The sequence below is a fragment of the Diadema antillarum genome, unplaced genomic scaffold (genome assembly GCF_040938485.1).
Source record: "Diadema antillarum isolate AM-2024a unplaced genomic scaffold, OU_Dant_1.0 seq00001560_RagTag, whole genome shotgun sequence".
Lineage (NCBI taxonomy): Eukaryota > Metazoa > Echinodermata > Echinoidea > Diadematoida > Diadematidae > Diadema > Diadema antillarum.
In genome coordinates this window covers 281691-298142 of record NW_027272286.1, presented here as the reverse complement: position 1 = coordinate 298142, position 16452 = coordinate 281691, and the positions used below count along the sequence as shown (strand labels likewise).

At 38.5% G+C, this 16452-nt stretch overlaps 1 protein-coding gene across 1 annotated transcript; it reads right to left on the bottom strand.

Moving 5' to 3' along the window:
* Window positions 1-1143: 1143 nt before the first annotated feature.
* On the bottom strand, window positions 1144-2524 carry LOC139710766 (galanin receptor 2b-like). The gene is made up of 2 exons (XM_071622683.1): window positions 1888-2524; window positions 1144-1830 (listed from the first exon to the last, which is right to left on the bottom strand). The coding sequence occupies exons 1-2, from the start codon at window positions 2522-2524 to the stop codon at window positions 1454-1456; spliced, it is 1014 nt and encodes a 337-aa protein (XP_071478784.1). The 3' UTR covers window positions 1144-1453.
* Window positions 2525-16452: the final 13928 nt, after the last annotated feature.

The following is a 16452-nucleotide window of genomic DNA, read 5'->3' as shown; positions in this document are numbered from 1 at the left end:
CGCAGTTGTGAAGGCGTTAAATAATTGATCACGCTGAATTCAACCAAGACGTATATCGACAAAGAAAACACGTGTGGAAATAAAACCGAAATAATAATAAATAACAGCATAATGACTGCCTGTACCTGATTTTCTTTTCTTTCATCTGAATTTCTAGCAACCATGTGATTAATTTCCTTGTGTCTATTTCTATGCTATTCATCTCCGGCAGCAGGTGAAACCTACGACCAGCGGAGTTACGTTTTCGGCTCCATATACAATGATAAAGTATGTCTGTCTGTCTGTCTGTCTGTCTGTTTGTCAGTCTGTCTGTATGTCTGTCTCTCTGTCTGTTTGTGTACAAGATACCTCAAGAAGGGATGAACGAATCTTTACAACATTTACAGGGTGTGTTCACAGTGAAGTAAGAAAGAAGCGATTTGATTGGGGGTCATGAGCTCGAAGAACAAAAGTCATGGGGGTCAGAAAGGATATAGAATAAGCGTAATCTCCCAATAAAAGAACGGACAATCGGATTTTCACCAAACTTGCAGGGTGTGTTAAAAAAGAAAGGATTAAATTTCGGGGTCAGGAAGTTAAAGGTCAAAGGTCATAAGGGTCATAAAGGACATAAAATATGCTTAATCTCTTAATAACTCAAGAACGGATGGCCGGATTTTCACCAAACTTGCAGAATGTGTTCATAGTGAAGTGAGAATTAACGAGACTTAAATTTGAGGTCATGAGGTCACAGATCAAAGATCATAGGGTTATAATAGACATAAAATAAACTTACTCTTCAGATAACACAACAATGAATGATCATTATTTTCACCAAATGTATTGTGTAGATGTCACTATACCTCTACGTTTGTGTTGAAGATACAATGGAGATATCTTAATCAAGGCTGCCCGGCGGAGGTCTCTTGTTGTACACGCACAATTTTCTTAGCAAAAACGCTGGAATGACCACAAAGAAATCTAAGGTGAAGAGGATGCGGTAACACTGTACACTTATCTATTCATACAGCAACTTTGATGTTATCACAAATCGCTCTTCTTCATTTACACCACTATGTAAACTTTCAAACAATTCATAACACGTCATAATGAGAATTATATCTTGCGATAATGAAACATAATATCATAAACCCGGTAAATGAATTTATGACGGAGAACAGGTGGAGTTATAACATCGCAAATTTGTAACGAAGCAAATTAGGCATAAATAGATTGAAGAAAATAACGTATCATATTATTTCAACCCAAGCGAATGAATGAATAGAGAAATTAAGACAAAGAGTGAGAGAGAAAGCACACTGGTGAAGAAACACAAGGATAAAAACAACACAGCACAGTTTTTGCAATCTGCTGCAACAAAGCAGAAACATTTTGGCACAATCCAACCACTGAGTCCATTGACTATTATATTTGTCCCGGCCACCTTAGTATAGGAGTATAGGAAGGTCTAGGATTAAACAGTTGAGGAGGGCGTCTCCATGGACGCAAGAGGAGTTTGATTCGTGGGTTGAGTGCCACCGGGGGTGTCTGATACGGAGTCGAATACGGTCTTGAGACTGCGTCTCGGGATCGACGCGAACATTTCCCGCACAGCTTTCCTGAAGTTCGCATTCCTGGCTGCGTAGATGAATGGGTTCGCGCACGAGTTCACGAAGGCGAGGAGAACGAAAGACCTATAGAGCGGACTGTAGAGGAATGATGGAGCTATCCAGCCGACGTTGAGCGCGAAGTAGCAGATCTGATCGGGCGTCCAGCACACGACGAACGTGATCACGACGATGGCGAACATGTTGATGATCTTTCGGCGTGACCTCGCGCGGCGCAGTTGGGCTTGAGTCGGCTGCGAAGCGGTCGGGCAATGATGCTTCGCCACGCCGGGCTGGACACATTTCTGGACCCGGTTGAGGGCTCTGATGGTGGTGGTGTGAGCAAATGTCATCACAACGACCGGTATGACGTACTCAAGCAAAAACACCAGAGTTCCAACCAGTATCTGGACACCCATATTTGGATATCCGAAGACGCACTGGTTGTCGCGGAAGAAAACGACAAATGGAACCGGCGCATTGATGATGACAGATGTAACCCAGATGCCGATTACGTATCTCACACTTTTCTCGGGGGAGAAGATCCTCTGGAAGGCGTAGGGATACTTCACAGCCACGAATTTCTCCAGAGAAAGCGTGGTCAGCGTGAAGATGGACGAGCAAATAGATATCCACATGAAAAGAGACGAATGGACGATGCGACAGAAGAGTTGAGAGCCGATCGAGTCCGGCAGAGTGTTGACCCTGGCATGGGGGATCAAGAAGACCGACGTGAGAAAGTCGGCCACGGCCAAGGCAGCGATCAAGGTGTCGGTCGAGCAGCGCTGGCGTTTCGGCCGCAGCAGGACCAGCATGACGACGAAGTTCCCCGCAATGCCCACCACGGACAGGATCAGCTGTAGCACATTCGCCCAATTCCAAGATACCGCTGACCACGTCCATGACGCAGACACGCTGATGTTACTCTCCGCCAACATTCTGGGGACTCAGATGATTGGACTCCAAACACAAATGAGTTCTCTTCGGCACTGCTAAGTCCCTCACACTGCCTTGAACACCGGCACGCAAAAGCTTTTAATCGTCCTATTTCTATTGATACAACTCATGTTAGAGTATATGTGACTATGTTCGGATTTCCTCTTGGCACGCACCTCTAAAATTCAAGTTCAGCAGGCGACAGCAGTGATCTGAGTACCTCTCCTGGGTATTTCCCGCCATTAAAATGATAATGTCCATCTGTTGAAAAAAAAAATCCACTTGTAGCTCCGAATGACAGTCAAAGAGGACTCAGAATCGGCGCACCAATCACACGACGGTATGTGATGCCTGCATGCTGTTCGTATAATAATATGATATTATCCTATCCAATGACTGCCGCATACACATGTGCAGGAAATAGACACAACGGATATGCAACGTCTGTGTGGGCGTGGAGACAGATGCATGAGATTTTATAGTACACTTGAATGTTACGCCTACCAACGTACACTTCAATCACCTTCCTTCTTTTACATCTTATTCAATCTCAAAAAAGACAAAATGTCACAGCAGCCCAGCTATAAAACCAAGACTGAAGGCATCATAGGAGGGAACTGCCGAGTTTCACACTTCCAAGCCAGACACTTGGCTTCCTTTCTCACGGTGTCCTTCCCAATTAAAAAACAAGAAAAAACAAAACAAAACAAAAAGTTACTCACCTCATATTGCATTGTGATGGAAGCAAAACAAGATGAAACTGGAGTTTCATATTTTCTCCCCTTTTGTGTGTTTCCTAGTTGCACTTCCTTCCAAAGACCAAACCTATTATAGGTGATAAACGGAACATTACATGTTTTCCTTCTGTTAAAGAGCGAAGAGGAAAAACATTCCAGTCTAGGGTAACATCGAAAGAGAACTCTCTTTATGGCTCCTTCAGCAGACGTGGATGAAAATCGAATTGACATAATTATCTCATGTACAAGTATAGAGGCAGTGCATCTTTTTTTCAGTCTTCTTTCAAAAGAAAAAAAAATGCCTTCATATTCTTAAAAGTACACCATTGCATTTACCATTGGGAGCAGTGATTAAAAAAAATTAAAGTCCGCGTTATCACATTTGATGCTTATTTACAGGTTAGTGGTATCACAAAACATCCTACCATATAAAAATTTTACAATAAAGCTTGAGATATAAGCAGACATCACTATTTTTCTCACTAAACCATAATTGTAGACGGTTTCGTGTAAAAACAATTTTATAATAACTGTTGTTCACATTTTGTAAATTTAACAAAACTTAACGCTGGTTATTGGGTTCGGTGTAAAAATGGCAGAGGTAAAAATGGCAGGGGTAAAAATGGCAGGGGTAAAAATGGCAGAGGTAAAAATGGCAGAGGTAAGAATGGCAGAGGTAAAAATGGCAGAGGTAAGAATGGCAGAGGTAAAAATGGCAGAGGTAAGAATGGCAGAGGTAAAAATGGCAGAGGTAAAAATGGTACGGGTAAAAATGGCAGGGGTAAAAATGGCAGGGGTAAAAATGGCAGAGGTAAAAATGGCAGAGGTAAAAATGGCAGAGGTAAAAATGGCAGAGGTAAAAATGGCAGAGGTAAGAATGGCAGAGGTAAAAATGGCAGAGGTAAAAATGGCAGGGGTAAAAATGGCAGGGGTAAAAATGGCAGAGGTAAAAATGGCAGAGGTAAGAATGGCAGAGGTAAAAATGGCAGAGGTAAGAATGGCAGAGGTAAGAATGGCAGAGGTAAAAATGGTACGGGTAAAAATGGCAGGGGTAAAAATGGCAGGGGTAAAAATGGCAGAGGTAAAAATGGCAGAGGTAAAAATGGCAGAGGTAAAAATGGCAGGGGTAATATCAGAGGTAAGTAATTATGTCAGTGGTAAAAATGTCAGAGGTAAAGTTGTGAGTGGTCGAAATGTCAATGGTCAAAATGCTAGAGATAAAAATGCCACTGATAAAAATTTAGTCGTTGAAATGCAAGAGGACGAGGTAAAAGTGACAGATTTTGTTCTTTATGTTTCTGACACCTTTCTCGCAATACGCGCTTTTCGTGTCTTCTGAAATAAAACACGGGGGAGACCGGGGAGAAATGGGACACGAGAAATATGGGACACTCATGTAACTTGAAAAATGCTTGGCCAGCCAACAATCCAATTATATCAGTAAAAAGATGAGCCTCGGTACACCTGAAAATGGACATATTAACCACTATACGGCTCTACATGTATCTTGTCAGTAAAATATCAAACTTACTTTGGATCTGGTAGGTCCTATACTATGTTAATAGGTATTTTAATATTAGTGTGCAAACTTTTGAAAATAAAATTGCTTGATAACAGACATGCAGGTATGAAAAATTGGCAGGGATCTTTTACTGTTTCTGTTACCACTGGGAGAAATTTAATAGGGCAGTGTTACATTTCTCCCCGCGGCACATCTAAATCCTACTTTGATCATGATGGTTATCCAATTTTTCTCCAGGTTGTCTCATTTCTCCCCGCTTGATGTCCCATTCCCCCAAAATTAGGGGTTAAACAAATCATTAATTACACGAAAATGTTTTATATATTAAGGGGTATCACTAAATACTCTTAGTGGGGCAGCTTAGCAAACCTATCGTGCATTTTGTGATACAAGCACCAAATTTGGCACAAAATGTACATTAACATATTGCAAACATTTTCAGATATTAGGCCACTTGGAATTCTCTCTTTATGTCCGCTATATTGAATTTCAAAATGGTCGCCATTTGAAATCTACAGTTGCGATTATCTCAGGGTCTAATGGTGCTATTGACCTGATTCTGGTGTGTTCCGGGAGATACGCCCATGCTTTGGGGCAACAGCTAAGTTTGAGAGGCATCAAACATGTACATTTTTCGCCTGCGGATTCCTTCAACAATAATTGAAGGGGTCGGTGCAATATAGTGTTAACCCACACAATAGTCATTTTGAGATAATCGCTGTTGAATGTTTGAAAAGTCCATACATTGTACATTAATAAAACATGAATGCATGCATTTCTTACCATCTTATTGGTTGAATTCAAATACCATATTTTCACAGAGGTTAGAGTGAAGGATAAAGATTATGAAAATGCATGTAACTTAATTTGACAAAAGTGTTGGTTAGCACTATATTGCACCGACCCCTTCAATTGAAAGAAATCCAATGACAAACTATCGGTTTTTACTCTCACTAGACAGTATATTGCTAATGTTCGTCTCCAGTTTTAATAGGCATAAGTTTGTAAAATGACCACAAAGTGTTCATTAAACTTCGAGATATTTGTTTTTGCGCCATGTGATACTTGAACAATGTAATAAAATATTTTGCAAGAGCTTACTTATGTCTGCCGATACATCTGCTGCAGTTTGTTTTTTGCGTTTTGTATTTTTACTTATTATTTTATTTGGCTTTCAATCACAAATACATTTTTCGAAATCAGAAAATTGTACATTGGAGTGGTAAGGGGGCACCAGGTTGGGTAGCCCGGGTCTGGAAAGAGCCAACTAAATGACTTAGGCCCTCAGGCCATCCTCCCCAACCCACCTGGTGCACTCAAAACAGTCAGTTTACAATATAAAAAATACAAATTTCATTAACAGGCATACATAAAAAACAAAAACAAAACAACTGTTTCTTTGTAAGTGTCAATTTGAGATATGTGAACCTACCAATCTTTCTTATTCCATTCAGATATCAGAGGTCATTTTCTAAATAAAATACTACTAAGAAAAAAAAAATTATACATTGCATATATGTATGTCAGCTCTTAAATGACTACCGACATCAAAACCTATACTGCGTGTGAAAATGCATACAGTTAATGAACAATGTATGAATTTGAAATTTCCATGTAAACTATATTCCCTTACAACATTTCATTTTAACTTCTACATTATGTCGCGATCAGGCCTTGTGAGATAAATAGGCTCCTACGAAACCTGAATGTGAGAAAATAACATATAGAACAAGTGACAATTTAGCGGTTTGCTTCGACTATGTCTCCTTCACTTCTTTACACTAAACAGTTCAAAAGATGAAAAATAATGACAATATACTAGCCTGGACGTGAGCGGAATTCGTTTGTGTAAGAGTGTGTATGTGAGAGTATGTACATGTGTATATCTGCGTATAGAAGTATATGTTTATGCCAAAAGTGGGTTCGTGCGTGTGTGTGTGTGTGTGTGTGTGTGTGTGTGTGATAACTTCATTGGGCGAAACAATGTAGGATTAAACTGTTTAAGGGCTTTGCAGCATTGTTGGAACCCCCTTATAATGATAGATAACATAAATAATAATAATAATAATAATAATAATAATAATAATAATAATAATAATAATAATAATAATAACAATAATAATAATGAATAATAAAAATAATTTCCCATAGGCCTAATAGGCTCTTAGCTGGTTTATCATTCCTCTGAACAGACAAATTACGCCACTGCACTTGAATCAAACTCAGAATGAGAGTGCTTTAATCTTTTTAAAACATAATTCAATAAACATTCTTCAAATCTGCAGTTTGGATTTTATAATTCGATAAATACAGTTTGCTCTGGCTAGGTTATCATTCAAAACCTCTTCATACGCTTATATCTGACGAAATCGCTCTCATTACTTCTAACATTTTATCTCTGCCATTTTTACCTTTGCCATTTTTACCTCTGCCATTTTTACCTCTGCCATTTCTACCTCTGCCAATTTTACCCCTGCCATTTTTACCTCTGCCATTTTTACCCCTGCCACTTTTACCTCTGCCATTTTTACCTCTGCCATTTTTACCTCTGCCATTTTTACCTCTGCCATTTTTACCCCTGCCATTTTTACCTCTGCCATTTTTACCTCTGCCATTTTTACCTCTGCCATTTTTACCTCTGCCATTTTTACCTCTGCCATTTTTACCCCCGCCATTTTTACCTCTGCCATTTTTACCTCTGCCATTTTTACCTCTGCCATTTTTACCCCTGCCATTTTTACCTCTGCCATTTTTACCTCTGCCATTTTTACCTCTGCCATTTTTACCTGGCACCGGTTATTGATGATGGACTTTTTTACACTGGTTGTTTCTATCCCTAATTCACATTTTAGAACTATTTTGAAGTACTATGGCTGGGTTTTTATTTTATCTGCAAATGGCAAACAATGCCTTTAAGATCACTGCATGGAGACATAGCAACAGGTTGCACGATTCTGACTCTGAAGGTAAATTAACTTTTCCGATTTTCTTCAGATGCGTTTCACAATTCTCTTTACAGTTGTCGCTGAGTCAACATACACAACCATGTTTGTTAAAACTAAGTCTTCCTCTTATTGGAAACATGGTTGAAAGAAATGGAATGGTTAGATCACCCATTCAAGTTGTCACAAGAGGAACGTCCCTTTTCCCCCATTCTCTTTTAACAGTCATTGCTTATTAAGTTTACGTCACTTGCAATTTACAAGATTGCGTGTCATTTGCTCCTTCGACAAATTGCTCCCATAGAATATCTGCAAGCTAAGCCAAACATAGATTCTGCGCACAAACATAACCCTAACCGTAATTCTCACATCAAACGAAACCTAAAACCCTATCGCAACCCAAACCCTCACCCTAGAGTTCTTGGAGAATATAATTATGATCGGAGCTGCAATAATGTCGCAGGAGCAAATTATGTCTTGTCAACCATTTAAAATGTTACGATGCAGAGTCTTAAAGGGGCTGTATACAGTACTGGTTGAGGTGGATTCATGTTTTTTTTTTTACACTCCTAAGTGAGATAATGAGAAAACTCTTATGAAATAATGAAAGAGCATATAATTTTACGAAGGATTCAACGTTCATTTGATGAAAATTGGTTTTCAAATGGCTGAGATATCCAAAAAAGTGATAACAATAAAAGACTACAGGCCACAACTTTATTAGGATCTCTTTCTTTCACCTTGTTTTTGGATGTCTCGGCCACTTCAAAACCGATTTTCATCAAATCAACTTTTGATACCCCTGAGAATTGATTGCATGCTCTTTGACATTTCACAGAGTGGTTTCTGAATATCTCGCAATATGTTAACAGCTAAATCCTCACCTCGACCAGAACTGTGCTCACCCTTGAAGTCTCTTTTACGATGGTCATTAGTGCGCCCCCAACGACAGTAACTACCTCTATTGAACTCCTGCTATCCCTCTCTGCTATGGATGTGGCTATTTCTTTTTAAAAATAGTGACTTCTACAAAAAGTTTCGCATATGCACAACATATGAAATATGGGTTTAAACGAAAATTGAATGTTCTGCATCGGTTCGTGATAAATAGATGTCGGGGAAGGAGTTAAAGAAATACCGCAGAACCCAGACATTCTTCATCCAATATGTAGGCCTATATAAGCACCTATATGTTTATCAGTTGTTTATTGAGTAAATTCTCGTCCACGTTTTGGTTCAATAATGTAAAAAATAAAACAGAACTCAATCTCATGCTCTCAATGCCAACAGTTTGTTTTTGACATCCAAATTTTCGGGCTCCTCGCCCTTTATCAAGTGTTCTTGAAATGAAAATTAAATTGTGTGTCAAAAATGAACTGTTGGTATTGACAGAATGAGCTTGAGTTCTGTTCTACATATATATATATATATATATATATATATATATATATATATACATATATATATATATATATATATATATATATATATATATATATATATATATATATATATATTGTGTGTGTAGACCTATGTGAATTTCATTAAAGTGATATGAACATGGTGACGTAGCTCACTTCAGTGCGTGCCGAGACATTGTTCCAACCACTCGTCGGACTGGCACCGACAGGTCTGAGATCCTGGTGTATGATATGAGTCACTCGAATTTCCGTTTGAAGTGATGGTTGACCGCAAAAAGTTGCAGTCTAGAGCTTCCCTGTAGGAAGGAATAGCAATGACATATACGAAAGGAAAAAAAATGGGGGTGACGAAACGTAATCATTGCAGAATAAAAGGAATGGAAAATTGTTTGAATGTCACGTGACAATAGGTGAGTTCATTGGGGAATCATTCCTACATCCACAGGCCAGGAATATAAACATTAATGTGGAATGCAAATGTGATCCAATTCAGCACGGTAAAATTATGACAAAGTCGACAACAATTACATGGGATGTGAAATTCTTCCAACTGCAACACGATTGTAAAATTCTGATAATAGCGTGGACCATGATCGCTCCTCAAATGGATGATAATGTTTTACAAATAACACACCATTACATGAGCTGCTCTAGGACTGAAAGATATCACGACGTAGAATTTTTGGGGTCATCCCACTAGACCGACACCCACGAGTCATACAGCTCACGAGTTCGACATTGAAAACAGGTCCATGAGTCATACAGCCCATGAGTTCGACACTAGGCAAATAAAACCCATGAGTTCGACACTGAGAGGTAAAAACAGCCCACGAGTTCGACAGATAAAACACGTGTAAAACACGGGGCTTAATGTGTCGGTCTCGTTGGCCTTGTTAGCTTAGTGTCGAACTAATGGGCTGTATGTCTCGTGAGCTGTATAATTCATGGGCTGTATGACTTGTGAGCTGTATGACTCAAGGGCTGTATGACTAAGGTGAGCTGTATGACTCGTGAACTGTATGACTCGTGGGTGTCGGTCTTGTGACGTGCACTCGAATTTTTGGCATGATGTTGATCATTGTTGTGTGAATCAAGTGTGGTATCATAATAAAGCAAGTTTTTAGACAAGATGCAATAGACCAGCGTAATAATTTAAGGCTTGCGGAAGAAGGAAACCTGAGGAGGGAAGTAAAAAAAAATGATATGACAGAAGAAACCACACAGAAAACAAATGCACGGCCGGTGTGTGTAGACGGTATATGATATCTACTCGCAAGTGTCCTGTAACTGAATAGCCTGGATCAGTCTCCTTTTTTCCGTCTCATCGCCTTATGAAGAGGTTTAATCGGGCGTCTAAATTGCATCTTGAAAGTGCACCACATATATTATATGACATAACATATTATACTTCTAAACAGACTCTGCAAACAGCTATAGCGATTATGATTTATATTTATGGTGGGCTTTAATTGTGGAAAAAACATCGCACTTTCACTTTCGCACCCCGGCTCTGCACTGCCGAATATTATTGGACTGATATGAAAAGCGTCGCCCCTTCACAGAAAAAGAAAAAAAAGAAGATCACTTCCATTGTTGGGTGTCGTATCTCTGTGCCAGATCACCACTTTCATTGTGGGCTGTTGTATCTCTTGCCAGAGCTTAAGCCTACCGTTTCTTCGAAATGCCTGACAGACGTTGTTTACCTCGTCCAGTGACAATCTCACTTTTAGTATCACTGAAAGTTACTATTATTATGCCTGAGACAGGGAGATTTCACTTTGTATTTGAGTTGCGACGTTCAATTTCTTTGATAATTTCAATTTCAATTCATTTTCATATCTCTCAGTGAAAAAATACATCAAATATGTAACAAAATAAAATGATGCATGATATCCACCTAGGATGCACAAGAAAATGTTGCTAACACAAAGATATAGAACATGATGGTCAATCTATGAAAGTTTGGATCTAAACGTGAATGCTATGAAACGTGTTTACAGTAAGCTAGCTTGTGATAATATTGTGATAATGGTTATCATAATGGTAACTAGTTCATTCATTCATCAGCATGCGATTTCATGAGTTTCTCAACTATTAGAGGAAAAAGGGGCGTTCAAATTTAAAGGGGATGGCTAGTAAATGATCAGTGGGAATCAGCGGGAATGCTGGGGATGATTGTTCCAGTCCTTGTGGGATTCATTTAAGAGGACATTATATATCTATTGTTGTGTGAAAATTAGAGTTGCTTCAGAATGGTCTCTTATTCAAGTTACGTGCAGTTTACCGTTAATGATTGCTCCGTCACTGTACAGGCATGCTAACCTGGAAACATTGAACGGCACATAGGCCGCTATAGAGTAAGAGTATCCATGAATATCTCGGATAGGCCCTATATACTGACGGAATTGGTGGGCGAAACTTTGACAACCAGCAAGACAATGTCACTGGCAATACCCTTGGGATAAACTGATCTACAGCTAAGCCGCTTGTTGCAACTTATGAATCGATGTATGGACAGGGAGAAGGTAGGAACAGAATGAAAAATGTAAATAATAAACGTAGACAGAATTCTGAGATATAGCCATTCTCTTCTCTTCAGTTACAACGATCTAAATGGGATTAAGTGAAGGTGTACAGGCAAGAATACACATTATACAAATAGACTGAACTGAATAAATGAAACTTTGAAATGAAAATGAAAATGTACAATCCAAAAATATCACAGTAAAAAAAGACATGTAAAACACGTGGGAACATTTATAGGTTGATTGGATTCGAAGGTTCTAAGTGCGAAGTCGTTTTCCTATAAATGAAATTGAAATTGGTATTTGGGACGATATTGAACGTCTATCCAGCTGGCGCGAAATTGACTGTCAACTATGAGTCGTTTATTTAAATGAATTTCTCTCTAAATTGAATGAAATAGAATTGAAAAATGATAACACGAAACGAAATTGAATGCTCAAAGACTTAGAATGAACCGTGAGAATAGAGCAGTGACAAAAATCGCTTGGATTTGAACGCCTTTTCTTTAATTCGAATGCAAATCTGACGAAATTGATTGGGAAAACCTATAGTTATTTTCTTGAGAGTTGAAGGTGCAACGAGTTTGAAAGTAAGAATACTTGCAAGAACACAATGACGTCACGGAGACACGGTGTGTACATAAATAGCTGGACCATCCGGTAGCAAGGACAGTAATCTTGAGGATGATACCACGCTGCATGACAACTTGTGTTCTAATATAACCGAAATGTAGACCTGATCGATCAAAGTCGAATATTCTTTACCTGTAATATGAGCATTGTTCAAACTTTAAGAGGACGATATATTATGCATAATGACTCGTATTCTAATATTACAGAATAATGATCAAAGTTTAGTTTCCTCATATACCATCCTTTCAACCGTTAACATGATACCAGCCATGACGACTGTTATTCTGATATTACAGAACATAATCGATCAAAGTCGAGCTATACCTTTCAGGATCCTTCTTACTGTAAGAATTGTTCAAGCTTTAAAGATGATACAAAACATAACGACTATTATTCAAATATGACAGAAATATAATCGATCCAAGTCGATTTTCGAAACATATTTTTTTTAATTCATGTTCCATATTCCACATTTCATACAAGTTTTATATTCCATTTGATTTGAAGCAGAAATGTTTTTCACACAATGGTCAGTTTGAACCAATAATGCACAAATATAAGGACATACAATTGATGTGTAATATGAGGAACCCACTAAAAAGCAAAGCTTGTAGGATGTGGGCTCCAAAAATATAACATAGGGTTTTAGTACATCAATGTCAGAAGTGACGTAACATGCAAAATTCAAGATATCGAGAATATTACAATGTTTACGGGATGTACAAGGTATAGTGTATAATGTTTATGATTAACTTATATGGTATAGATGCTAAGAAAAGTAGCAAGTTGATCAAACTAATGAAGTCATCCGAGCGAGGCATCATTTGAGTATAGGCAAACATTTTTTCAAGAGATTACGGCAAAATAATTAAACATAGGATTGTAAAAAATTGGCTTTGAGATTTTTCTTAAAGGAGCTTAAAGAATTTGAGTGCAACCGAACCGAATCTAACTCATTCTAGAAAGAAGGTCGATGTAATTGTCTTAAGGGCTAAAACTGTACGAACAGGGGAAAAATGAAAGGATTCACTGTGTCTTGTAGGGTAAGTATAAATATCACTGTTTTTCACAAACATTGAGGAAAATATACTTGAAAGGTCACCAGTATTCAACTTATACATGAAAATTCCAACATGATACTAATACAAATCAGAAATTTTTAACAATTTACTTGAAACAAACAATTCATCAGTGTGATCAAAAAAATGTGCTCGATTTATAATCCGCAAGGCCTTTTTCTGAACCATAAATAACGAATCAATTTTAGTCTTTGAGCAATTCCCCCAGGCTAATATTCCGTAATTCAAGTAAGGTAATAATAAAGTTGTATAAAGAGAATGCAATATTGGCTTTGGGAAGAGATATTTCAGTTTGTGAATAATTCCAACATTCTTGCACAACAATTTACATAAATAATCAACACGTACTTTCCATGAAAGGTTACTGTCAAAATAAATACCTAAAAAAAAAAATTGTTTTGTTTTTGTTTTGTTTTTCAGAGAGGATGAGTTCCGGAAGTCATTGATGTATAAAATGAATAAAAGAGGACCTAAGAGGGAGCCCTGTGGAACACCACAACAAATCGAGTTTATATCAGATTCATGATTATTTACGGAAACAAATTGAGTTCGACCGGTAAGATAACTTCTGAATCACTCCAAGGCCTTTCCACGAATACCGTTGATTTAGTTTATACAAAAGAATTTCGTGATCTATTGTGTCAAATGCCTTGGAGTAGTCCAGAAACAGACCGACTGTATGCGACTTTGTGTCTATAGCTCTTACAACTTTCTCAACCAGTAGTAATATAGCATGGGTGGTTGCATGTTTTTTTCCGGAACCCGAATTAATTATCAGCTAAAATATCACATTCGTTTACAAATTTGATTAAACGATGCTGGATAATGGGCAAAGCAGAGAGGCGTATCTGCAGAACATTGTATCTATATGGGTCATACCCAAAAATATCTATATAATATTGACTGGCCTCGAGGGAGATACAAGAAAATATTGCCCAAACTGAAAGAATATTGCCCGAGTCGAAGACGAGGGCAATATTCTTTCAGTGCGGGCAATATCTATCTGGTATCTCCCTCAAGGTCAGTCAATATCATAATTATTACCTATCCCCTAGGTAAATTACGAAAATATGTGAATACGGCTATACTCTATGATATAGATCAAGCCACATTTGACTACCTGTAGATCATCGCCAACATGTCGAATAATTGAAAAATTCAAATTGAAAAATTGTTCAGCAATGTATATCATTCAACTTCAACTTCAAAGATACATGCGTAGTTGTAACAGGCGAACTTCAAACACCTGAACGCTTTTAGACTTTAGGGCTTTTTACACTTGTAAATTTTTGCTTAGCCCCGGACCAACGGTGGGGCTAAGGGGGGGGGGGGCCTTAGCCCCACCGTTGGTACGGGACTATCCTTAGCCCACTTTCTGTTTACACTCGTTTTTGCCAAAGTGGGCTAGCCCCACCGATAGTACGGTACTATCTGGCCCTGCAAAATAGCAGGGGTTAGCACCGCAATTGCGGTGCCAAGCAAGTGAGTGTAAACAGAACGGAAAAATAATCCTGGGCTAAGCGACAGAGACGAAGTCCGACCCTCACTGACCAATCAGAAACGAGGTAATCAAGTGCTGCCGGTGCGTGCGTGTACGTGTACAGTACACAACGTAATTATGAATATTCGTGTGGTTTGGAAAGTCCGGGGCTAAGAAGACGAGTGTAAAAAGGTCAGTTTTCTCCTTAGCCCCGGACAAGAGATAGTACGGGACTAATTGGCGAGTGTAAAAAGCTGAAAAAATTGGTACGGGACTAACGATAGTCCTGGGTCAGAGAAAGTCCGGGGTTAAGAAACACAAGTGTAAAAAGCCCTTTTATTTTTGCTTCTGTTTCAGTTTGGAGAGTTGTAAGAACTGATGGTCACCGCGTGCAGTTATTGAGCACAAAAGGACTAATCATTGTTTGACGCGTAGTGCTGCTGGAAGTGGTCGACCTTGTATGAGTTGATTTATCGGCGTTCTTCTGCGGTGCGTGTAATCGACACGCAGCGACGACACGCAGCGACCTCCTTGAATGTTTTTTCTTCGTGGTCGATCGGAATGTTTACATGTAAAGCAGGGAGGTGGGAAGAGAGATTCCACTCCCTCTCTTCCCACCTCCCTGTTTTACAGTGCACTCCTATTATAACGAACATAATTATAACAAGATTCTTGTTATAACGAAGTAAAAATTTGGGCTGCAATGTCATCCACTCTGTGTATTTCTATTGTTTATTTGTTCAGTTATAACAAAATTCCGATATAACGAAAGAAAACTGCCGGTCCCGAGGATTTCGTTATAACAGGAGTCCACTGTATATGAAAAACCCCGGATGCTTGTGATATGCTCTAATATCGCCTGCTGAACTCCCGACCCTGCAAAATACCAACTGTAATTGCCTCGCAAAACTACCTCGTATAGGTAATAATACATATTATTACCTATACGAGGTAAAAAAGCATTCTTGTAAATTTCAATTTCAATTTCAATTTCAATTCATTTATTTTCATACTTCTCATTTATGAACATTACAACAGAAATTAGACAAGTTCTTTTACCTTGTAAACAATGAGCAGAAAACAAACAATATACATGGTGATAACATAGTAATTATAATCATAACTGGTCAAAATCGAAATCGAAATGGGGTTGATCAAAGAGAAGTATGACGGGACCTACATGAAAGCTAGCTTGTTTGGCTGTAGGTCCCTAGTAATCAGTGTTTGGTGAAAAAGAAACGGAGAACGGATAGAAGATAAGACCAGATGATGTAATGGCGCCAAGTAAGAAAAGCGGGGTATCCCTATGTGATAAGAAAAGAAGAAGAAGACGAAGAAAAAAAAAATACTAAAATGTGAACCATTTGTGACCGATCTATCATTGGTTTCCGGAGTAGAACGTGATTTGCATAATTATAAAGCCTACTTTGGTATATACACTATAAACTGTTGTTGCATTAAAACTATCACCAGGATATGATCAGTAAGACACAATAGATATATAAATCGGCAAAAATATGAAGACTTTTTGTTCTTGTTTTTATTTGTTTGTTTGTTTGTTTTTTGCTTGTCAGCCGACTTTCGGCGGAAA